Source organism: Amblyomma maculatum, chromosome 9 (assembly GCF_055883805.1).
Source record: "Amblyomma maculatum isolate TAMU_Amacu chromosome 9, ASM5588380v1, whole genome shotgun sequence".
NCBI classification, from domain to species: Eukaryota; Metazoa; Arthropoda; class Arachnida; order Ixodida; family Ixodidae; genus Amblyomma; species Amblyomma maculatum.
Window position 1 is genome coordinate 49,349,154 of NC_139352.1, and position 24,966 is coordinate 49,374,119.

At 48.2% G+C, this 24,966-nt stretch overlaps 1 protein-coding gene across 14 annotated transcripts in view; it reads left to right on the forward strand.

Moving 5' to 3' along the window:
* The first annotated feature begins 7,533 nt into the window (after positions 1-7,533).
* The window catches only part of LOC146179021 (uncharacterized), a 136,758-nt gene continuing 119,325 nt past the window's right edge, over positions 7,534-24,966 (forward strand). For all 14 annotated transcript variants that reach the window (XM_084578717.1, XM_084578726.1, XM_084578731.1 and 11 more), the window contains exons 1-2: positions 7,534-8,094; positions 23,208-24,189. In XM_084578717.1, the coding sequence (XP_084434843.1) occupies positions 23,281-24,189 (909 nt within the window). In that variant the 5' untranslated portion in view covers positions 7,534-8,094; positions 23,208-23,280. The remainder of the gene's footprint in view (positions 8,095-23,207; positions 24,190-24,966) is intronic.

A 24,966-nucleotide genomic window follows, 5' to 3' on the forward strand; every position in this document is an offset into this window, starting at 1 on the left:
GTACATCATGATTTCTCTTTCGCTCCTATGGTATGCTTACACAAAGTTACATAGCAGAACAAACGTTCGCAGCAAGCGACTACAATGCCTATAGCCTTCCCCCCCCCCCCCCCCCTCCCCTTCTCCAACTGATTTTTTCCGCTGCTTGCTTTTCCTTTTTTGTAAGCTATGAAACAAAGAAAAAAGATGAGACTGTTACACCCAAAAAGTGAGATTACAGGAGGGGATGTGTGGCACCATTTTGGCGAATAACTGCAAGGTGCTCGGGAAAAAATAATGTTTATCGCGGCGCTGACGTGTGAAGGCACGTAGGAATCGCAGCGCCGAAACAACAACAAATTGTGCTTTACCAAGTTGTAACCGTCGGTGCCACCTTCTTGAAGAGCATTCTGCATTGTATGAGCCTGCTACCGGATTTGTATCTGTTGTAGGCCGTTATTCGGTGGTGGACACGGTGCAAGAATATACTATTATTCTTACACCGTAGTGGTGGACGACGGCTGTTGCGACGCGCGTCTTTCTCTTCCTCTTCTTTTTTTTTTCTTTCTCTGCTTTCTCTCTTCTGTCCGCACGAGGCAGCGAAGGTGGCTCAGATACAGAGCCAGTAGCAGGCCCGTGCAATTCCTACAGTCGCGACAACAAGAAGAAATAAAAGAGATATTGGCCTTCCCAGAAAAAACGTTTTACTTTTGAATCCCAAAAGGTAACCTTAAGCTCTTAGCAGCCCCGCCACGGTGGTGCAGTGGTAAGACGCCCGACTACTGGGCCGGAGTTCCCGGATTCGATCCCGACCGCGGCGGCTGCGTTTCGATGGAGACGAAACGAAGGGCATCCGTGTGCTGTGCGATGTCAGCGCCCGTTAAAGATCCCCAGGTGGTCAAAATTACTCCGTAACCCTCCACTACGGCTTCCCTCTCTCTCTTTCCACTTTCACTCTCACCTTCCTCCCTTCCTTTACGGCGCGGCTCAGCTGTCCATAGAGCAAGTGTGACAGATACTGTGCCTTTCCCTTCCTATAAACCAATTATTATTATTCTTAGCATGATGCTAGCTTGAGGTTTGGCTGTACGCTTAGTAGCGACAAGGGACGCAATATCCGGCGCTGGGTTTTGTGTCGACGTGATTTGCTTGGTGTCTCTGAAGTGGTGGTATTTAAACGCGAAGCACACTTTCACTTTCGTCCAAGCGCGCAGATGCTATAATAGGAATTTCTTTCGTTATGTTGGTGCTTATTTTAAGTTCAATAACCTCGATTCAGAACTCGCGCTCATCGTGATGACTCACACGACAAGCGATACACAAGGAACTCTCAGCAACAAACAGAGGAAGTAAGACCTTTAAGTGTGTCAAGGCGTTCTTAACGGGAAAAACATCGGCCACTGTGATTAACAGCATACGGTCAGAGACGAGAAAAAACCTCTAACAGGGCACATCACAAGGATAAATTATATCTCCCTTACTGTTTAACATTGCCATGATATGGGTAACGAGAATACTCAGGAATATACAATACGTATAGAATACGCAATCTACGCAGACGTTTTAACAGTTCCCGGAAGACCCCAGAAGGCGTCTACCGGGGAAAAAGAAGGACGCTTACAACTCGCTGCGCAAGAACTTGAAGATTTCGCCCGCTCTGGCAGAATGCAGTGCTCATTGGAGAAGTCAGAGCGCATAAGAGTATACATTCTCCCAGGCACAAACCAATGAACACTGACATAACCATGAACGGCCACCCGATTTGTCAGACGGACACAATGAGAGTGCCCGTGGTTACAGGAAGGGGGCAAGCGCGAGATTAGTTTTCTTACCTCTGTAACCAAGTCTCCAGTATGATAAGCAGGATAACAAACAAAATAATAAGGATCAAATAATAAGACGCAGTACGGATTGTGACGGTGCTTGTCATCTCGCTCCTCACTTACGGTCTCCCATATCATAAAACAACTGAAAATAACAAAATAAACACGCTAATCAGGAAGGCATACAAACTGGCTCTGGGATTGCCACAGCACGCCTCTAGCAGCACATTTGACGATCTGGGAATACACTGTACCCATGAACGTATTAGTTTGTAGCCGCCTCCACGCGACAGCTTCTATATTATTAAGGCCAACATCTGGCGGGGGTACCAGTCTACGTCCCAATTTATAATGGTCGACGATTTCCCCGTAATTTTGCAGACGCTCGTCGTATGTCCAGTGTTCGATGGGCTCGACGGCTACCCGAAAGTAGAGAGCTCGGGCTAGCTCGTGAGCTTCCTCGTTACCAGGGACGGCAGCGTGAGCGGGTGTCCAAATTAACTGAATTTTCTTATTCAGCGTTCTTTGGGTGAGAATTTTGGCTGCCTCCGGCGATATCCTCACCTTTCTGAAATTTTGGATTGCAGTTTTGCTGTCGTTAATTATGAACTTGGCTTCCGTTCCTACGCAAGCTAGCGCTATCGCAACTTCCTCCGCAGTCTCTATGTTGCGGCACCTGATGGTTGCCGCGGATACCGGCGCCCCTCGGCTACCGAGGCTACCGCCGCACCTGTTCTGCCACTTGCCGCATCAACATAGACTACTTCTTTCGCTTCCATGTTCCTAAACCGTCGCTCTAGAGCTTCGGCTCGTTTGGCCCTTCTTTCGACATTAAATTCTGGGTGCATGTTTCTAGGGAAGGGGGGGGGGGGGGGGAGCTATCAAGACGTTCCTGATTTCCCTACTAATTGTGACTTTTTTTTTTTTTTTTTGAACTCCTCTGCCTGGGTTAAGGCCTACTTTTGCAAGGATCATCCTGCCCGTCTCGGTCGTGCTTAGTCTAATTGGGAGACTCGCACTGCCTCCGACAATTCTGCCCACGTGTTGTGCACCGAGGTACCCATGGGCAGTCCTAGCGCCTTCTTAGCCTAATTTATATTTTTCTCCATCCTTGATGTCCAGGTAAGGCGTGGCGTAACTGATTCTGCTTATTACGTACGCCTGGATTAGTTTTAGTCAACTTCTCTCCTTGAGGCCTCTTCCTTTAGTGGCGACCCTCCTCACGAGCCCGAGGGTTAGCATCGAGTAACTTTCTAATTTCTTCAGAACCTCTTCATCGTGGCCGTGAGATTGAATGACCATATCTAGAATCCTGATCTGATATTCTTTTGGCACCGGTTTGCCCTCTACCTGAATATGAAATTCCCCACTATTCTTGCAGCGGAGGTACTTTGGGCCATATACAAACAACTCCGGTTTTTGTGGGGAGCACGAAAGTCCCCTTTCAGCCGCGTAATCGACAATGATGACGGTCGCTGCCTGCAGGCGTTCCTCCGTACTCGCATCGCTCCCCTGGTTAATCCAGAGGGTGATATCATCCGCATACATGCTAAAATTTAGCCCCTTGATTTGGTTAAGTTTACCCGGGAGGCCTCTCATTGCCAGGTTGAATAGGAAATGCGATAGCACTGAGCCCTGCAACGTGCCTTTGCTTCCTAACTCTATCGTGGGAGATTCTAAATTTTGAAATATCATGCAGGCTTTTCTGCCCATAAGAAGCCTTTTATGTAGTTGTACGTTCTCTCCCCTACTCCGAGCACTTCGAGCCCTTCGAGGATACCCTCGTGACTGACATTGTCGAAGGCATTGGTGAGGTCTAGGCCCAGGATCACTTTGGCGTCTTTCGATCGCGAGTCTATGATCATTGTTTTAGTCGAAGGATTACGTCCTGCGTGCACAAGTGTGGTCGGAAATCGACCATTTCGTGCGGCCACAGGTCGTTTTGCTCCATGAAGCACATTCATCTCGTATGGACTACGTGCTCCAGCAACTTCCCTACGCATGAGGTTAGGGAAGTTGGCCTCAAATTTTACAATTGCGGGGGTTTGCTCGGTTTGGGTATTAGTATAATGGTTGCCGTTTTCCATTGATCTGGCAACTCCAATGAATTCCGTTAGAGGACTAAGGGAGTCATCGCCCCGATTCCTTAGCATTTTATTGGTGATTCCATCGGGTCCTGGGGCTGATTTAGTTTTCAGTCTTACAATTTCTGCCCTCACTTCTGTCTCCGTGATGGGGGCGTCAAGCGCCTCGTTGGGCGCGCCACCGTAGCTCGGGAGGGGGGAACGCTGGTTGTGTGCAACGTACGTTTTATTAACTTATTCATAAACGCCGCGTCGTCTCTTTCAAAGGCGTGTCTGACTTTTGCCAATCTTATTCCCGATCGAGTTTTTGAATTAGTTGGGTGGCCGTGAGATGTCGATGTTTAATGAATATTTTAGCGGGCCTAGCGCGAGCGCTCCTGCCCGTGCACTGCCCGCTTCTATTCCTCCTTCGTCCGTAACATGCCCGGGGCCACCGAGCGATCGTCCCGACCGTAGACAAGGAAGTTTACCGATTATGGTTCCATGGCATGATGATGGGCGTGTCTTGATGCTTGAAGAAGAAGAAGAGGAATGAAGAATAGAACGGCTTACCGGCACGATGGTTCGCGATGAACCTTAGGGCACTCTCGGGCCACTCGTTGCCACAACTCGATGGCGGAGGCCAAGGCACGCACCGCATGGCATAGGCAGGGGAGGATGTCTTCAAGTGTAGCGGTGTCTTGGGTCGTGGGATCGTTGGTCGGCACTTCAGGTCAGTGGGGTCCCATATGGTCGTTCTGGTCTCTCCTTGTGTCTTGTAGTTATGTGTGGCGTCGTGGCGTCTCGGGTCATCCTCTCCTTCGTCATGTCTTGTGGTCGGGGCGGAGGAACAGCAAGGTCCTGCTGGGTCCGGCAGGCTGGGGAACTGCCATGCGATGCCTCCTAGCCTTCAGCCGACGGCGCAAGAAGTCGCGGGGCGCCGAAGCTCTGGACCAGGATGAGGGGGTGATGATGAAGTACCTCGCACTTCCAACCAAATGTTACGTGGCGGCAAGCCGATGAGAACAGGAGAACAGTGAGATGATGCTCGAGGGTCATGCGATGACATTTATGAATATATTAGCGGGCCTAGCGCGAGCGCATCCTTCTTCTTCTTCTCCCTCGTTATAATGGCACATACCCACAGTGGGGAATTGGTTGTAAGTGACATAATATTAATTGATAATGTCGATTTGACTGTATGATAGATATTCTAATAATTAGGAGCTAGTGTTGCTGAAATAATATGAAATTTTGAGGCGATAGTAATAGAAAGCAATGAAAAAGGAATAAAATTGTAAAATAATAGAAATAATAATAAAAAGAAAAAATACAATTCAGACAGATCAGCGCTAACAAACAAGTGGTGCGAGCGCTGATTGTCCACTTCTTATAATCTCATAATTGCGATTATGAGAAGGGGACAATGTACAATCGCTACACTGCCAACCTCTGCGAATACATAAGCGCAACTGGACTTCATTCCTTCTTTTAACTTTCTATCTCCTGCATCCCATTCCCCATTTCTCAACATATGCCTTGTGGCAAACTTTTCGGTAAAAAAAAAAAAGTGGTGCGAGCGCTCCTGCACGCACCACTGCCCGCTTCTTCTTCCTCCTTCGTCCGTAACAATATAAATCATGAACAGCGGTGATAGCAGACATCTCTGCCTTAGTCCTTTGCATATATCGGCAGTAGACGTACTTCTTAACCCCTCCCATGCATGCCATATGACGGCTGCAGACGGAGTCCCTGGCACGACATCACAAGATAGTCGACGGTCTCCTCCGAATCGCCACACGCACGGCACCACACTTCCTTTGCCTCCAATATTGCATCGAAGAGACGGCGATGCACCAGGGTTCGGAGCTCCTAGCCCGAACCTCGAAGGGCAATGCACTGAGAAGGCCATATACATTCTCGCTAACGATGGCGGTTTTGTAGCTGCAGTAGAGAGAGCATTGGCTTGGCGGCGAGCGCCTTTAGCAGTTGCTTTCCCTCTTCATCCCGTACCCGTAGGCCTGTTTCCGTGCCAGTGCAGACTCAGCGCTAAATGGGGACTGAAATAGACACTATATTCTTGCCTTCCATCTTATACAGGCGCTTCCGCCAGGTGGTGCGCAGGCATGTCGCAACCATGAAGATATTCAACACGCCCCTTTCACATCGGTCAAGACTCTAGACATGAAGTCTACCCGGCATTCTAATTTTTCTGAATGCTCGAAGCTTGACTATCCAGGATCACTTTGTACGGTTTCATTCGCTATGCAGCCATGACATCCGGCAGCAGTACGACCGATCTTCACCTGGTGATGCTCTAGTCATTTCTTGGTGGCCGATGAGAGGCACACAACTGCGTTGGCGAATGCGAGCCTTGTCACATGAGCTAGCTTCCCGAGGTACGGACCACACCATACCGGATGACATCGCCCATGCACCGGTCTGAGGATACGCAGCATGCGCTCGAAGCGCTTTCTGATGGACCTTGGTTTCTTGAAGTCTAAACATGTCGGCCTGGGAACATATCATTATGCCCAAGTACGACGTGTTGACCATGAAGGGCTCTCCATTCAGCGCTTAATTGGGGCAGCTGCTCCGTCGCGTTCTCTGCAAACTGGACCACTGCCGACTTTGCAAACGTTGAGCCTTGCTTGTACGTCTTGGGGATCTTCTCCCATGATTAACAAATCGTCCGCAAAGGCAAGTTCCGGCAATCTTTGGGAATTATCAATACCACTGGCGGTGTAACGTACTTCGAAACCGAGGTTTGTCTTCAGGAGGGACTTCAGGTTACGCAGATTGAGCAGGTAGAGAAGGCCCATAGAGGCTGCGCCATCTGATGGACAGCGACTTAACCGACGGCGTTCGGGTAATCGTTGGTTTGTGCTTGATCAGCAAAGTTTCTCTAATCCAATCCACTAGCGCTCTACTGGCGCTGTTGATATAAACTTTTCACGATGAATTTCGGTAAGAGAACCAACGGCTTTTTTATTGCGGCTTTGAGATCATGAAACAGACGAACCGCGTCTTCGAAGAAAGCGCACTGCCCGCCAACCACACTTGGGCTGTTGGTTTCCTTAACATTCGTCAGATGGCGCCGCCTCGCTGCTTTGCGGGCCTCCACCGTGCGGGCCTCCGCAAAGATTGTGCACTTAGCCGAAAGCAGTTTCCCGTCTGGTCCGTAAAACAGAGGCAAGTACCAATGTTAAACCACTTCTCAAAGAATATAGAATGTATTATGTTAAAATAAGGCAAAAACTTGGGAAAGTGGTACATCCAAGCAAGTTGTGCCGTCATGTTTTTTCTTGTCTCGTGTATTGCGCTGTTTTTCCTTCTTTAAAACAAAATATGCTCCGTTGTGGACATTTGCGCTCGGATAGGCCAGTAACTCTCATAGACCAAAGTTTTAAAGATTCGGCGCCTTCCGAAATACGCCAGCCCTTTTATATCGGTATGAACGGCACAGCTGTTTTCACGCAATATGAAAGCTAGTATAAAATGCACTGACAGTTTTATAGAAACCACATTCCGCGTTCGGTATTTGCTTTCTGTTTTCACAGCCTTTATTTTAACGCCGCTCACTGACTGGCACAGCAGAAAAACAACGTAGGAGCAGTTCGGGTTACGACCGCTTGTAGCGCCACAGCGCCTACAGAAGCTCATTTCTGTCGGGTCGCGCGTCCGTGGCAGAAAGTAGTCCGTAAACTACGCAACCGTTTCAGGGCGCTTCGAGGCTCCGGGAAGCGTCGGCGGCCATTGGCGGTGCCTATCTACGCGACGTCGGCGCCGACGTCTTCGACCGGAGATGTCGTCCTCGTCGTAACCGTCCGAGCGGCGTGGGACGAAGCCTTCAGAGTTCAGCGCGGACCCAAGAGCAGCAGTGCACCCTCGGAGAGGAGAAGAGAAAAAAGTCTGCCGCGGTGCGTGTGTGTGTGTCTGTGGTTGGTGTGGTGGTGCGCCGTCGAAGTGCCTGCGGCGCCTAGGCGCTGTCGCCTGAACAGCAGCGCAGGATGGCTGTACGCTCAGCGCTGCCCGCTGCTCTCTGTGTTGATTGGGACTCGCATCGGTGAACGTACCACGGCAGCGTCACAGACGCGTGCCTAAGCCTAAAAGAGAGAAAAAAGTGTGCCTGTGGTTTCGGCTCCGGCCGCACACATTGCTCGGCTGTCGCGCAATCAGGAGTCCAGGCTCCTCAGGCCGAAACATGATGGATTCCTTGAGACATCCAGGTAAGCATTAGCGGAGCGACAGCGCGCACGTTGTGCGAGCGCGATACCAACTCTGACTATGCTTGCTAAACGACGGGGTGGGTATCGGGTTCGCTCAAACCTGCACTTAGGGCTGTGTCAGACACTTTCAAAAATTCGCAGAGTAACGGGGTGCTTAACCTTGTCTGGGACATGTATCGCTCGCGTGACAACAGCCCTGTTTCTAGACACTGCCCCCCACCCTTTCACTCCCGTTCAAATCCGCGCATTAAGGTGCACCCTTTCTGCTGTGTTGTCGGTCGGTTCAATTGACAACGCCGCACTCTGCTTTCGGCGAGTACTTTTCCGACGCCCCTGTGTCACCAGCGCTTGTGTGAAGTTCAAAACGAGTGTGTCGGTGGATGTCACAGCGGCAGTGTCTCCGGCTCGCCCTTATTGTCTCATTACTAATATCCATATCTTCGCGCCCTTGTCTCCCCTCTGCCTGGCGCTCATTGCTGGAAGGACAGTTCGGCGGCGTCTGTGTGGGTGGAGGCATGTCTCCTGCGCTTTCGCTGAACAGTGCAACACCCGCTTCTATTGTTCACTTGTTGGTGTCTTGTTGGGACGTGCCGTGCTGCGCCGACGCGGAGTCGTGCTTTGGGACTGGCAGGGCGATCGGCTTACGTGTTTCACGTCAGACCGGGGCGCCGCGCGTGTGTCGTTCTGACGATCCCCCCAGGGGCTGGACAAACAACACAACCCGACTGTTCAGAAGGGAAGGCAACAACAGTATCTGCTGCGCGCCCGACCAGCGAGAGTGAACAAAGATTAGCATATAGGGGTGGCTGCGAACCGTCGCTGTTCGCGACGGACCGCCCGGCCTTGTACAAGAAGTCTTCGTGAATTCCTTGGCGTACGTGCGGCGACCGCGTGACTTGTCCGCAACGTCGCGTAGCCCTTTTTCTCTTGTTTTTTGCTGTCCTAAACGGGGGAGTTGGTGCGTAGTGGTATTCCGCAACCCGCCCCATTCGCGGAGGAAGGAAACCCTCTCTCGGCTCGGGATGATTAGTGATGTCGCGCTCGTTCGGAAGTTTGTCGGCCTTTCACCCCGATTTTGCGAGTGACTCATCGGCGCCTCCAGGCGGCGTAACATGTCCTATCTCAGAGCGCTCCCTGCGAGCAGCGTCAGCGCGGCGAGTTTTCACACGAAAAAATTTTGCCACAGCTACTCATTGTTTGCTGTTGACAAGAAATAAAAACACGATTGCAGTTCGAGGGCATCTTCGGCATAGCAGCAAGTTGTCAGACCGAAATTGTTGGTAAGACGTCTCGCCTGCTTTTCCAATGAGGGCGCGTTCCGTGTGGTAGTACATTTAGCTAATGCTCATACTGCAATGAAAAACTTGCGAATCTTGTGAATACCGTGTGATTGCAGTTAACCATCCAGTTAACCCGTTTGTTTGTCGAAGGTACGATTTTTTTTTTTCTAGTTCTGCCGCGATTAGAAAGCGCTGCTTGAACTGTGCATTGCACACGGTTCACACGCTAAATTGCAAAAATGTTATCAATGCAGTCAATATTTTTTTACGCTTACCTCACTGGTATTCGAACGTGCGACCAAATATTTTTTTTTTCGTCATATCCCAACTAATTGCCCGGATGTCGCCTATCGGGAAGAGGGGGGGGGGGGGGGGGTACAAATTCCTGAAATCAACTTTTCACGAATCGTGTCTCTGGTGTGGTTATCTTCGAGCAGTCTGACCTGCTGACTTACAACGCGTATGGGTTCGCTCGCTGTCATGAGAGAGGCAGGGAAGGAAAAAGTAAGGAAAAGCTGTCCAGCCGGCTGCGCTGTCGGATTTTGTGCGTGCAGGCATGCACCGACTGGTAACTTTTCACATGGCTGCTTTTCGTCGCTGCTGACGTCACACCGACGGCTTTCGCGAAGAGGCACCGAAGACAGGCCCCTTTGGAGTCGCTGCTGACGTCACACCGACGGCTTTCGCGAAGAGGCACCGAAGACAGGCCCCTTTGGAGTCGCTTCACGCGAAACTAAGTTAGCAATTATTTGGCGTAGTAATTAATATAGAACGTCTAACTAACCGATAAGACTCGTTTAAACGGCCAGACCACGTTTATTAATTTTTTTCTTTTAACCTTGCTCGGTGCGTTGCCTTTCTTTGCCCATATACGAAATGCTAAATGAAGCACCCTCAGATCTCCACCAAGGTGGGAAGCACCATCATTATATTCGCTGTGAAGTCCACTGCTATGACGCTCTCTTCTATCTGACGTATGACTCATAACTGTGTATGTATCAAATGTGTGGTGCTTCTTCAACCGCAATATGCAGGGCTCAGAACGTGATGAGGTGGCTGGTGAGTGTTGCCTGGAAGTGGCCAGAGCTTCGTCTGCGCTCACTAGCAGGGCCGCGTCACGTTTGCTATGCGAGCGTCGGTATGCGCGCCGTCTGTTGACCCGTTTTGGGGGGTGCCTTAGCGGCGTAATAAGCGCCGCGAGGGGACCGAAACACCACAAGCAAAAGTAACGGGAAGTCCAGTCTAGACGGTGAAAAACGCTTTCCCGGGCTGGGGAGGAGACCGGCCCGAGCACCGTTCTTGACAATGACCTGATTCGCCGCCGCCCGCTAGTTGTGGCCGCCCTGGAGAGCAGTAGACGGCTCGTTCTTGTCTGTGTGTTCGTGCGTGCATTTGGTGCGCGCGCGCGTTGTTTTTTGAACGGCGCGTGGCGTGACGCGTTCCGCGCGTCTGCGCGCCCGACGGCGCGGCCTCGAATCGCCGTCTGCGCGCCGGCCGTATGCCGCCTCCGTCAAATGGTCCCAGCGTGCCTCGATGGCCGATCGTCAAGGGGACGTCGCTCCGTCGACGTCTAGTGAGTCACTGCGGTTTTGGGCGACACCGCCGGCTGCGTTGAAGCGGTACTACGTTCGCGCATTTCTTTCTTTCTTTTCTTTTTTTTTTTTTTTATTTTCGCTTTAGCCATCGTACTTGTTCGAAATCCAAGTCGTTGTGAAGAGGAAGTCACTATAGCATGCTTGAAACGCTGAAAGGCATGTACAGAATTCCTGCAATATCGCCGGAACCTTTGTCATGGTGTTGAAATATGCACGCTGCAGGATTGTCAGTCTCGTAAATTCTTGAAGTAAGGCAAGAACTGCCTCTCCTGTCAGTTTTGTTCTTATTTGTAATTCGTGAATGGACATCGATTAGCTACGCCGACGCGTCATTGCCAGTAACAAACAGTGACCCTCTGCACATCTGGAAAGTGTTCATTGCAGAGGGGGGGGGGGGGGGGGGGGGGGCTGCTCTCAGCATTGAGTCTGGGGACCCAGTTGTCTTCGGGAAATTGGTCACAAATGCGGCTGCCTGGTGCCTTGTTTGCTAACTGCAGAGTGATGGCGCACATTATTTTAATGGCCACAAAAGAAATGACAAATGTGTCAGTGGTCCAAATGTTATACTGCACACATTGTTGTGTGAAGATATGGCATGGAGGTCATCAGAACCTGACAAATCTTTTTCGCTTTTTTCTGATTGTTGATATAGGTCAGAAGATTAACTGCAAGCTGATTGAAGCCTAATGAGATTAATTCCATGGGCTAGATATTTGGTAGTCAAAGTGTGTAAGCTGCAGATAGTGCCAAACAGGGATTCTGGAAGGAATTTGATGCATTGATTGTAGCTCCAGCTGACTCGTTAGGTGTCATGGCGCCATGTCATAAAACAACATTTGTGTAGATTGTTCTGCATTTTTGGAACTTGATTCGGTAGGTAAGAGTGTTACAGTGCGACTGTGTTCACCCGGATAGAGTGTTGCTCCGGAACTAGCTCCTTGTTTTCTCAAGGGAGAGTAGGTATAAACATTCTTAGTAGGTCTTGAGAAGGGGTCGACACATCATTCTTCCCATTCAGCAGCCACTTGATGTTTCACTCACCACGCAAATGGTTCATGAAACTGGCTAACATCACGGACATTGTGTGCTGACAGATGGCTCATTCTAGAGCTGAAGCTCTTTCGTCCATTATTCATTCTTAAGGTTTCAGCGATTAAGGTGTTACACATTAGAAATACCCGTTTCGAATTTGCACGCGGTTTCAGAACTCCACAGCACACTTGTTCACTCATTTTTCTTGACAGCTGGGTCGCTGCACTAATCTCCTATCCTCTAGTGGCGTTTTCAAGAAGTAATCATGGCACAAGTGTGAGCGTATTCCAAACTTGACGGCTGTTTCAACACCTTTGCATATTCCTAGGATGTGCTGCTTCCTTTTGAATTCGGGATAATTCCACACAGTTAGCTTGTTTTACAAATTGATTATCTTGCTCTGTTCTGGCTATTTTGCTCTTTTACCAGCATCGGAAGGGGATGTATTGCTGTGAAAATTTGATTCAAGGATCTTCCCACCAGTTGATACAAAGTTGCCATATCCTCTCCGAAGGGAATGGGGTCCCACCATGATGATGGTATGGGCCGAACTTTGCTCGGCGGGTGAAAACAAATTTGAAATGGATGGCAGTGTTGCCTAACCTTTGAAATTGCACAAAAAAACTGGTGTCGATACATGCATTTTACTTGCAAAAATTGGCCCGTGACTGCACTATGTATATGTCCTCATTTTGGGCTCTTCTTGCTTACGACATAGCTCTAGGCGAGAGTTGTCTCTTTCATTAAAACATGGTGGCTTATTTATACAGGTCAGCCTGTATTTGTTTGTACCATCTTGTTATGATGGATAGTAGTGTTGGCTTTAGATGTCAAAATGGATAACTTTGTTTCAGCCACATTGAAAACTGTCTCGGACTGTCTTGATCATTTTGTGAATTGTGATTCCACAGTTTAGTGAAATTAAGAGTAATCAGCACTTCAGTTAACGTGACAAAATGAAAGATGTGAGCTGAAGTTTTGTTATTGAACTAAATAACTAAGGATTAACCTGGAGATGTGTGTTTTTGCTTACTTTGGTTTCTTTTATAAACATAGGACTGTCTGGGTTAATTAGCATTTCATCAATCACTTTTTTGCAAGAGTTTGAAATTGGGCTGAAATTGAAAAAAAGAAATGTCGGGGGAAAAAGTGACAGAAAACGGGGTTCAGTTTGTCAATTTATATATTGTCGCCATGTTTTTCAGCATGACTTTTTAAGATCTGATTTTCTCTTGAGAGCTGATACATAGCATTTGGATGCTGCGGACAATGGAGTAGGTGTTGAAGAGCTGTCGTATTGTATTGTATGTTGTATGGGAAATTATGTAATGGAAGAAATCTTAGAACATTAGCTTTTCGCTTCTTTGTTACTTTCGTGCCATGGGCATCTGAAGTGCACTTACTGCAGCTCGGAGCAAAGGAACACTTTTAGCGGAGATGGGAAACAGTATAGGGATGAGGGAGAGGGGGTGGCAAGTGGCCAAGTAGCTTGGGTGCTCGTCTTGGCTGTGGGAGGTGGTGGGCTTGAAATTTACTGCTGGTCAATGATGGGTACATGCATCTTCTGGCCCAGCAACTCGCATTCCTAGGGATGTGCGCTTGGAAGAGGGGCTGGAAGCCCCACTGTACCCTTTTGGGGGCAAGCCTAATTTCGAGCCCCTCAACCTGCTAAGGTAATTCGTGTTGCCATGTTCACTCGGAGGCCCAAGTTCAAGTTTTTGTGCTTTAACAATTGTGTCTAAGCAGACGTATAGATTGACTTTCACTGCTGTAAGTGACTTTTTGAAAGAAGACCACCTTAGAGTATCCTTGCTCTCCTAGACAAGCCCGCATTCATCTCTGGCCCTCGGGAATTCCAAGAAGATGGAACATATCTGTGGAAAATTTCTTGCTTTCTCACCGCATCTAAATGTCAAACATTTATAGTACCAATCGTAACCATCTTGTGAGATGTTTTTGTTACGAAAGCAACACGACGGCCAAAGCAAGACCTCTGGTGGCCACAGCTACGTTGTAAAGAGGCAGTAGCTACGAGAAGACGAAGACGAAAAAAAGAGACGACAAAGGCAAAGAGGAAGAAGAACGCTCGGTCACCCGCAGCTAATGCTTTTGCTCCACATTCTGTTCAACAGCTTTGAACTCTTATAATTTATTTTCTTTTTCTAAAGAATGTTTTATGAAGGATAGCATCCAGTTCTCATTGGTCAGAGGTATTTAGATAAAAAAAAAAATTGTCAGCTGCAGTGTTATCGGGAGTTGCAAATTGAGCATTTGCATTGTATAACAGTGCAGCATTTCTCCTTGAATTATTTGGATAGCACATATTCTGGGTTGCTGAAGGCCTTTGAAAGTGGCCTGAAGGGCACTGTCATCCTAGAAAATATGTGACTGGATGGTACTTAATTTAGGCACTTTAAGAAAAAGAAAAAGAAAAGCTACGACAGCCTACATGGGGCATTGGGCAGTGTTTAGAGGAATCGTCATGGTATTCATTAAGTATTGTAATTCATGCTCAAAACAGTTGTTTCCTGATACACGCTTGTTCCATCCGTTGTCAAAGCTGGCTACTGCTACCAGGGCTAGTGTTACTGTATACACTTTGGAGCATAGTTTCGCAATTTCCGCCATCTTGCTGCTCCAAAGCTTCCAAATTGTGAGGGAAAGCTGCAATTGCTGGGCTCAGTATTTGCAGTATGTGTGTTCAACACATTGTTGAACTGAAGCAATGTTTCTGTGATGTACTGAGGTTGTTGCAACTGGACATTTCTTCCATTTTAGCTGCATCTGCTCCGTGGCCATTACACCGGAATGCTTACTTTGTGCTTGCAGGCTAGCCATCTACTCGAGTTGTAATAGTCGCTGTACTTGTCACCTTAAGGAATGAAAAGTCTCTGCAATTTTAACAGCCTGATCAATCCCACATACGATATCAAGAAGTGGGGTCCTCATGTGGCTTGCAGCAGCAGTGGAGTGCAAAGCAAGGTCTAGCTGCCATCTCGGTTTTGTGCGGACACTGTGGGTCCCAGCAATCGTGCTTCACCAGTTGTGGTATGACAAGCGTATGGAGAATGCAGGCGACGGTCTGAATCTCATTGGGCACGCGTGCAGTCTCTGGCTGGTGGGTGCAGTCACTGGTTTAGCCGTGCTGGCACTCGTTTGTAGATCCTGCACCTAATCTCTTTTTCCCCCTTCCCTCAACTCTGTTGAATCACTGGCACGCCCGCCCAGGCACAGTTGCACAAAGTTAATGGCAAAACAACCAGTCTGTCTGGGGCTGCGATTGAATTACCTTGAGTAGCTCTTGCTGCAGAACAGCGTAAAGCAACTTTAAAGCAACAAGAAGTAAGAATTGAAACACACTTATGTGATCACTGATAAAAGGAAACGAAAAAGACAAACCGACTTAGCCATAGCTTGGTAGGAAGATAAATAGTGCTTCACTCTGCCTTGGTGCTGAATGCATTTCTTGTCCACCTGGAATTCATGTTTGTGCAAAGTCCTGTTATGTGTAGATAGCACAGGAAAAGGCAGGTACTAGCCAACTTAACTGGTGAACCAGTACGGACAGGGCAGAAAAGTTGGCAGCTCAGTGTGTGCTGGTGGACGTTTTCCTTTCTTTTATAGGTTTGCCATTTGGATGCAGCTTTTTTTTTCCCATTTGGTTTTGTAGCCTTAAATCCGTTGCAGCCATTTATTGGAGAGAAAGGCGGGGAGCATGTCTTGTCATATCGGTTTATACCATAACCGAGCAACGCAGGGAAATTGTTAGACACAGAATGGAAATTTGTTTTAATTTATTACAGCGGTGTCATTGTCCTGCTCTTTGCTTCAAAAATGGAGTGCGACTTGTGTATCTTGATGAACCCTTTCATTGTTATTTCATTCACTTGACGCACATGCTGTGGCTGACTAATCTTATTATCGAAAAGGTTGTTCAGCTTGTTCTTTATCGCTGCAGGGTTTTTGTTTATCCACTTGTGATATGGCATCCATGTTTGTGAATACGAATTCCCAAATTTTTTTAGAAGCCTTCAGCATTGTGTTCAGGAAATTCGTGATTCTGATCTTTCGAATCTCACTGTACAGGCTGGCGGTGCCATTTCATTTCTAAAGATAAGAACCAGGTTTCCATACCAAGAATGGAGATGAACATTGTCATGTTGAGAAGGGCTGTCTGTTGCATTCACTTCTAAGTTCTCTGAAGCAGTGGACTGTGTTATCAAAGAATGCTGCTGTTTTTTTTTTTTTTTTATTGTGGAAACAGCTTTGAATCTTAGAGTATTATTGAACATTTAGGAAAGCAATAGAAGGCATTAAGTAAACAAAATACAAGTGTCAGTAGACAATCCAGAATTGAGTTTGAAATGTCTGACGTTCCTCAGAGAGGAACTTGAAACATCTTACATCGCTCACCAGATCCTGGACATTGGAAGCTGTGGACTCTGTTGTGAGTGGATCGTTCAAAACTGGCCATTCTGTGATGCATTAGTGTTTCTTGGTGGTAGCTGTAACCTGTTTAAGTGTGTGCCAGCACGTTTTGTAGACTACTTCCACTTCACAGGAAGGGCTCTGTTTCCTTTTAAGTCTACTCGGTAAGGTGGCTCAAGAACAGCAAGGTGATCTCGTGGAATGCTTGATGTTGTTGCATACTCGGTAAAATATGTGGAATGATCAAAGGAAGCAGAAAACAGGATGCTGCCTGTGAAAGGGGTTTTGTATGGTCGCAATTGGGGAAAGACTTGAGCCGTTTCTGGCTGAATTTCAGACAGACAAGCCCCTGCGCTGGGTAACTTCTTATAGAATCTTCTGGAATGAGATCCTACAAGATGCTTACGATCAAATTGAAGCCCGATAACATGGTTTCTGTTGCCACGTTCAACATTGGGCTTATTGCAAAAAATCAGTATCGCGAGATCTCCAAACTGTTGCCTCTGACTGTTCTAAGCTTCAAAAAAATGCTGTATTTCCTTCATGAAGAGGTGTTCACAAAAAGTGATGGTGATGGAAAGGTCACCTTTGCAATACAGGTTGAGTAGAGCTGTGAGGTGCTTGAACCTGGCTAGTGCATTATGTACAGGTGTTAATGCAAAACAAACAGCTGCGCATTACTCTTGAAAGGCTAACAGAGCACCAGTGACTGACTGGTTTCGGAAGCTGAACATACCACCATTCTTATGTGGAGATATGCTCATTGAGCTCTATACGAGTGGCATCGAGGAACTTAGGCAGAAAGGAACAAATGCTGGATGTATTCTGGTTTGAGTTGTGTTTACGGTACCTTCAAGAGTTATTTTCATTTATTAGTCAAGCTAATGTTTTGCTTTTCTCATGGCAATGCAGCTGTGGAACAGGGATTCTCTGTAAACAAGAGCCTCGTCAAAAACCTCGTCAAAAACCTCATCAAAAACTTCGATGAGTAACTGATTGCATAAAGAGGGGTGCATAACGCAGTTTCAGCTTTCAGTTTCGGCCAAAATTGATGATACAACCAGAATGATGCAACTGGTTTCTGGTGGCAACACCTAATGAAAGGAGCAGCTACAAAGAAAAAGACGAGGGATTGGATTCATCAGATGCTGAAAGGAAGGAGAATTGCTTTGTCAAGGAGCTTCAGCAAAAGAGGCAAAAGGTCATGTATGATGCATAGCTGCAGGCTTCTCGCTCGCCTTGGGGAAGAAATGAACTCCCTGAAATAGCTTGTCAATATTTTTACTCTAATACTGGATTATTTGTTTTATATAATCTGGATAAAAGAAAACGAGCTGTGGTATGACTGCCTAAACCGATTAAACGTGCAAAGGCATTATTTGGTATGATTTTGCAAAGACTAAAACATCTTTAGTTGGTCTGGTTTTTGGGGAAATGAAATAGCAGTCTTTCTCACTTAGTGGACACTTACACTAGCAAGATTTTGCTCGGCTCTGTCGATCGATCGGAATAGTGCTTTCATACTACTGTCTTTCGCTGTGCATCATGTCTATCTGTGCAATGTATATGGAGATTCGATGGCAGTAACCGAAACATTTTTTCGGGACGAGGGTTTGGGAACTTGATTGACAGTTAGGGAATACCTAGAAAAGCTAGCGAATACAAAAAAAAATTAGTAGACAGTGTGTCTGCACTACTGCAACATACCCTTAAAGGTGGATATTCATTATTCCCCCAACATCTTTGTTAGCGTTCCACTGAGCAACTGGCCAGCCCTGTACTGGATCTTCAGCATTAGTGGGCAACTCTCTCCAAAGACACATCGGCAAAGGTTATGGCTGCCTCTGCCACTGGAATGCATGCCTCAGTGTCAGCACACTACTTGCATTTTCTCGAGGGCAAGTGACGTCTGTTCATTGAAGCTTTCTTCCATGGTCTAACCGACCGACAGCAGGAATGTCAAGGTTATAAGGCTGTAGCTTCAGCTCTGTTTTCTTTTTTCTTTTTTTTTTTTTTTTTTTTAGGAGTAGAGTTGTCGGTGCGTGGCGTGACGCAGGCCTTTTCTTCTCTGGCTAGAAAGAGGCCAACATTCTGCGTGCTTCCGCTGCCACCATTGTTCTTGTTAGTGGCCGGTGACAGGCAGCCTTTGTGAGGCGTGTTTACTAAAGTAGCTGGGGACATAGTCTGTCATTGTTGGGAGATGCGTGCGCACAGTTTCGTTCAGTGCCAAGGCCCAGCAGCTTGCGGTTGTTGCCAACACAACAGGGTCTGCATATGTCTGCACTTAGCCACTGCCTGTGAGTGCACATCAGAGGTTTTAGATGTCCCAAGGATGTCCCGAGCACTGGATACGGATGTTTGGTAAACATCACACCCCATTGGATATGAAACACTTTTAACTTCACAAGACTGTCTGGTGGTCTCTTGGCTTTCGGAAGGCTAGTTGAACAGCACAGTCTTAAAATAAATTTTGAAACATGGTAGGAAAAGAACAGCAGCACTAGTTCTTAGACGTGCTGAGTTTTGGACGGTTGTGATGCTGTGAGCGTGGAAGTATGGACTGGCAAAATGTTCTGCTGTTTGATATGAAGGTTGAAATGGTCGAGTCGTTCTTTTGCTCACATAGTTGACATATGGGTTTGTGTGTGCTATTTTTTTCTAGCAGGCTTCATGCACTGCTGTTCCTTTCTGGGTGGTTGATGGCTTCCGGTTTTGTTCTGACAGCTACATGTACCACAATGTTGTCCTGGATGGCTCGCTTTTTCTGTGTCCATTCTTCTTCTTGTGCATCTTGTTATTGACCAGCGTTCCATATCTCACATTCCTTGATGCTGGTTTATGAGTTTAGCCGGTAAAAGTTCAAGTTGACGTTATTGTAACTGTTTCATTTTATCCCGTGTGATGATCTTTTATTTTTTTTTTGTCTAAAGCTCTTCGAAGACAAAAGGTTTATTTCTGAGTGAAACAAGTAGTTATGTATATGCTCATTTTGATGTTAGTTGAATTTTGTAGGTTTCATAAATTATGTTCACCTTTTAAGACAAAGTGCTCAACTGCACTTTCATGGGCTCACAAAATAATTTTTATTCTCATGCTAGGCTCCCAGTATTTCAGCCGAGAAAAGCTCTATTGCATTTGCTGGCCAAAGCATGTGCTTTTTTGTCTGTTGGGCAGTTCTCTTTAAAGCGCTTACAGCAGTATTTGTAATAGCGAGTCCTTCTAAGCTCATTATTTAGGTGTCATCCCCCATAGTTATATATATTGCAATCATAATAGCAGAAATTGCAGCAGTGCTGGATTGCCTTTGTTAGTTGATTGCAGGACACTGAGGATGGTGTTAACCTTGGCTGTTTAGTACTGTTCCAGTGTGTGGTTTATGTGACCCATATAGGATCAGAGATACCACTCCTCAATGGGATGAGGAGGCTGCTTTGTCGCTGCCACTTATTCCAAGGGAAGTTCGAAAAAATTGGGAGTTCGTTTGTTTTCATGTTTATGCCTCACTGTAGCGACAGTTGTACTGGTGAGCTTTTTCAAGATGCACACTCCATTGTCTAGTAGTAATGTAGTGTTATTCCTGTTGTAGCAGAATCGGCGAGGTTGCCACACCGGGATCACGTGATTCATTTAGTGAGAACGGAGAGAGAGAGACCACCATTCAACTCAGGTCCATGACTAGTTGGCAAAAATGTCATTCTTGGTCGTCTCATTGAAGTTTATAGTTTTTATCTGAATCGGCGAGTTAGAACTCGGTGCACTTTCGGCGGCACTGCTCGCGGCGGTCGCCTGTCCAACAGCTGTCGTGGCCTCTTTAGTTTTGCACTCTGGACGATGTGTTTCACATACGCCGTTTTGCCGGTTACGATTGAGGGCGCAATCTTGTCTGCATTCCGCTTCACCCCCAGTGCTCGGTGGTCGCATGCACTGCCTCCATTGTCAGTTCGACCAAGTAAACAGCGGTGGCGATGGGGGAGATTGATTGTGGGCAAAGTGCGCGGGTTTTTCCGGTACCTCTATCGTCTCCCCCATCGGTTCCCAAAGGAGCGACTGTACGAGTGCGTTCGGAGGCAGCAATTCTTGGCGCCTCCCGTTCCCGACGGCCGAGCGTGCACTGATAGCCGGTGTGAGCAACGTGTGAAAACGCCAGCGCGAAATGTGATGCGCGCGTGGGCGTGGTCTTCCTGCTTTGGTGCATTATAGCTGCCGACTCGTAGGTTTCACTCGGGCCGAGGCGAGAGGTCTCCGAAATGAACGTAGCGGTTCTCGCAACGCACGCTAGGGCAGCAGATCGATTAGCGAGGTGGGTTTCGCCATGAGTGATTGGTGCGCTTTTCCTTGAGACGAAGGTAGGTTAACGCAACTTAGGCCCACAACGGTAGTTGCGTAAAGTGGTTAGAGCGCTCGGCTACTATGTCAGAGGTTCCGGGATGAATCCCAGCCGGTGGTGGTGGAGGCGCACAGCCCAAAGCGCGCCCGTGAGCTGTATCACAAATTGATCCCTATCCCTCCACTGCGGCCGTCGCCCCTCGTGGCCCAACTGGAGCATCGGTATGTTAAGTCCCATAATTTACACTTTTGAATCGGCGCTTCCTCCTCCGCTATTCGGCCCCTCCTCGGGAGTGCTACTACGACAATAGGTGCGCTAAAAAAAAAAAAATAATCTTTGCGGTCGCTACCTTCCACAGGAAGTCAACTGCGCCTGCGCAGATCGCCCAGTGTACGCCAATATGGCGCTGGGTGCCGGCTAGTTGCGCGCGGAAGCGGTTCGCACTCGCTCCTTTATTACACATGCAACAGCCTGCAACTTCTGGTTTTCCGTATACTCGACCTAGATACTGTAATATCATGGAAGTGCCTTTTAATTAGTTATCATAGAAGCTCTCATTTTTGTTCGTGTTCTTTGTGGGCCACTCATCAGCTTCAGGTTTTTCTTCCATTGCCCGTACTTGTGTAGCTTTGTGTGTTTTGTCACACTGTTGGCTCTGCTTCTTGCATAGGGTGCTAGGCTTGTTTTTGTTTTAGTTTCACATGGACACTGTGGACTCGTAGCCTGCAGGGTCCTTTGATTAAGGTCGCGGTCGCCCAGGATCGAAACATATTGGTGTACTACCCAAATCTAGTCACCGCATCACCTGCTTTCTCCGCGACAAAAATTAGTCCACTGTCAAAGCTTTTCTTGTTACCTACACAAAAATCTACGAAGGCATTATATAAGGTGAATGGTTTTGATGCTTCCGCCCCGCCATGGTGGCGCAGGGGTTAGGGCTGTGCCTAAGGACGCGGGATCGAAGCCCGGTCGCGGCGGCCTCTTTTCGAAGGAGGAGAAAAGCAAGGCGTCCGTGTGCTGTGCGATGTCAGTGCACGTTAAAGAACCCCAGGTGGTCGAAATCTCCGGAGCCCTCCACAACGGCGTCCCTCATAGCGTGAGTCGATTTGGGACTTTTGGATGCTTCTGGCATGTTTGACATCATCAAACAATTAAAAGGTGTTTTTGTTCAGTGATGCGATCCGTCAGCTGAGTTTACTGATCTAATCGCTCATGATTATCAAGAGTAAGTTGTTTCTTATTATAGGGAGGCGTGAGTGTTCCGCTCAGTGCTTCTGGAGGAACCAGTTAAATCTGAAAAAGGTTGGAATGATGTCAAGGGTTTTTCTAACCTGTCCCAACTATTAATACTTTTTCAGTAGTCGAATATATGCACCAAAACAGGAGGTGGTGGTCACGGATGGGGGTTCGTACATAAAGGTACAATACGTACATTCATGAAAAATTGCTTTCTTTTTCTCCCACTGCCTTCAGCCCATGAATTTCGGACGATACGAATAGTTTACGGGGTGCTCTTTAATTTCCACCTATTTTAACCATATGAGATTACGTATTGTAACACTTCCGAAAGCACTGACATCTTTCAGAGAGCCTTCTTGCTCCGCTAAGCCAAAATTGACTTCATATCCTAAGTTCCAACTCGACCATGAAACTATGGACCCTAGGTGCCCCAGACATCTCGCTTCTTCGTGGATTCGGGTAGATGCTCCGGATACCCAGTACGAGTGGCAGTAGGTAGCAGTGTGGGGCATCGCTTAGTCCTAGCTTGCCATGTGTTCGAACATGGTCACCGCTATTTTCGCTCTCTTTGCATGTTTTCTTTTTTTGTTACACCTACTAACCTCGTTTCTTGCTGAAGTACTAGTGCGTCTCACCGTCAGTGTTGTCTTGTCCCATGTTGTGTTTTGCGTCATGAGAGTATGGTGATGATTTTGTCTTTTAGTGTATATAGACTGAGCACTCCAGTTTCCAAGAAGCGCTTATCTATAATTTTAATACTGCATTCAAAATTGCATAGAACAAAGTTTACAATGTCCCACCAAGTGGCCTACAGCCAAACTTTCAAGTAAACTCTTGCGGCGAAGTGTAGTACGCCACGTGACCGCATCTCGCAAAAAAAAAAAAAAAAAAGGAAATTGTTTCTTTTTCTTTTTTTTTTTTTTTTATTTCAGGAGTGCTCGTCCTGTAGTTTGCGTTTTCAGCAGTGCGTCCTTCAATAAAAATCAACGCTTCTTACTCATTGCCTGCGATGTGCTTTTGCATTTGTCACTAGAGGGTGACACAGTGATTTTGACTTTCCCGAAGTGGTGACCCCGACCGACAGAAACGTTTGTCAACGAGGCCTACGTCCCTCTCCCTGAAGAGCCTTGATTGCGATATCTAGAACGTGTCTTGCGAGACGAAGCTTAGCAGCGAAGAGCTTGCTGAGCGCTTGTTTTCTGTGTTGTTCAGTGGGGCCTGTCGACCGGCCGCGGTGAAGCCGTCCCATGCCCGGGGCGCCCGTGTGTCCCTGCGGCCGCCGGACATGCTGAGGGGCTCGGCCAAGCTCAAGGACGCCAGCAGCAGTAGCAGCGCGCAGCCTACGCAGCACCTGCAGCACCAGCCCCCCGACGCCACCGAGTCCGGCGAGCCCGGGCCGCCGAGGCGCCCGCCGTCCAAGCCTTCCGCCGCAGCCACCGCGAGGCAGCAGTGCCACGGCCGACGCGAGCCCGCGTCGCCGTCCTCGTTAGCCGCCGGGCGCCACCAGCAGCTTAGCAGCGGCGCCTCCGCCGCGCAGCAGCCGCCGCGACGGCGCACGCCACCCGATGGCACCCCGGCCAGCGGGGCCGGTCGGCGGCCGGCTGCCGGGCCCGCTGCCCGGCCACGAGCCGAGCCCCGGCCGTTCCGCTACGTGCCGCTGACGGTGCACCACCGCCACCACCACAAAACCACAGCGCCCCAGCGAGCAGCTGAGCTGGAGAACGGCGCCTTCCAGCCGTACACGCCGACCGCGGCCCCTGCGCCGACGGCGGCGGCGCCGCCGCCTGCTGTGGCAGTCGACGAACACCGTGAGGACGAACGGACAGAAGGGCGTGACGGCGGCGTCGTGCCGGCGACCGCCGCCGCCGACCCCTCACCGCCCGTTCTGGTGATGGTGCGCGAAGGTGATCATTCGCTGGCGTTGGACAACAAGTCCGAAGACGGCACAGCTGCGGCAGCCGCGGCGGCAGCAGCATCGGCAGCAGCAGCATCTGCATCAGCGGCAGCAGCTGCAGCAGAGAAGGCTGCGTCAGCCACCTCGGTCACTGCAGAAGAGGACGTTCAGGCCAGGGACACGTCGCCTGATGGCCGGTTCCTTAAGTTCGAGGAGGAGATCGGCCGGGGTTCCTTCAAGACTGTGTACAAGGGCCTGGACACTGCCACAGGAGTTGCCGTTGCCTGGTGTGAGCTGCAGGTCAGTGTTTTCTTTAAGAATGCATGCTGGTCACTTGTTCTGAGCTGGTCGGGCACACTGGATGAGAAAGTGCCTCTCTTCATGAGAGGGGCAGCCACTGCTTTCAGGTAGCGCTATTTCGTGGTAGCCTGGCACATGAGTCTAGGTTTATTATATGGTCTAGTTCTCGGCATGTTTCTGATGGATGATATTACCAAGAATGGTGTTGTTGGTGCTTTCCCTATTTTTACGTTCCTAAATGGGTGACACCTTCTAAATATGGCTCCGTTGTACAGATCCTCGGCTACAAAAACTTTCAAAGAAAGGATACCTCATCGAAAGTTCTTAGTTTGTGCACCCTTTGCAGCAAGTTTGAATTCTGCCATGTTCTGGCTGTCCACTAAGGCAAGGTGCTAAAAGCTCACCTGCCTCACATTGCTCACCTGCCTGATTGGATAATGTTGGCACTTATATCTGTTGTGCCTCTACAGTCGATTCTCAATAATTCAAACTTTAAGGGACCTGAGGTTTTTCCTTCAACTGTAATTAGTTCACCTTAATATGGTTATAGATACAAATAGTATTTTTGAAGTATTTACCTATGCAAACAAGACTCAAAGCATTAGCACTACATGACATGTGCGTGAGAGCCGCTTTTATGATTCCTCAGCAAGCAGCTTCCAGCCAACTGGTTTTGTGGTGGAGAAAATGCTATAACCAACTGGCTTTCGGATATATTAATACTATGGTAACTGAGGCCTCAAGAGTCTGTAAAAAAAACACCAAATTTACCAAAGG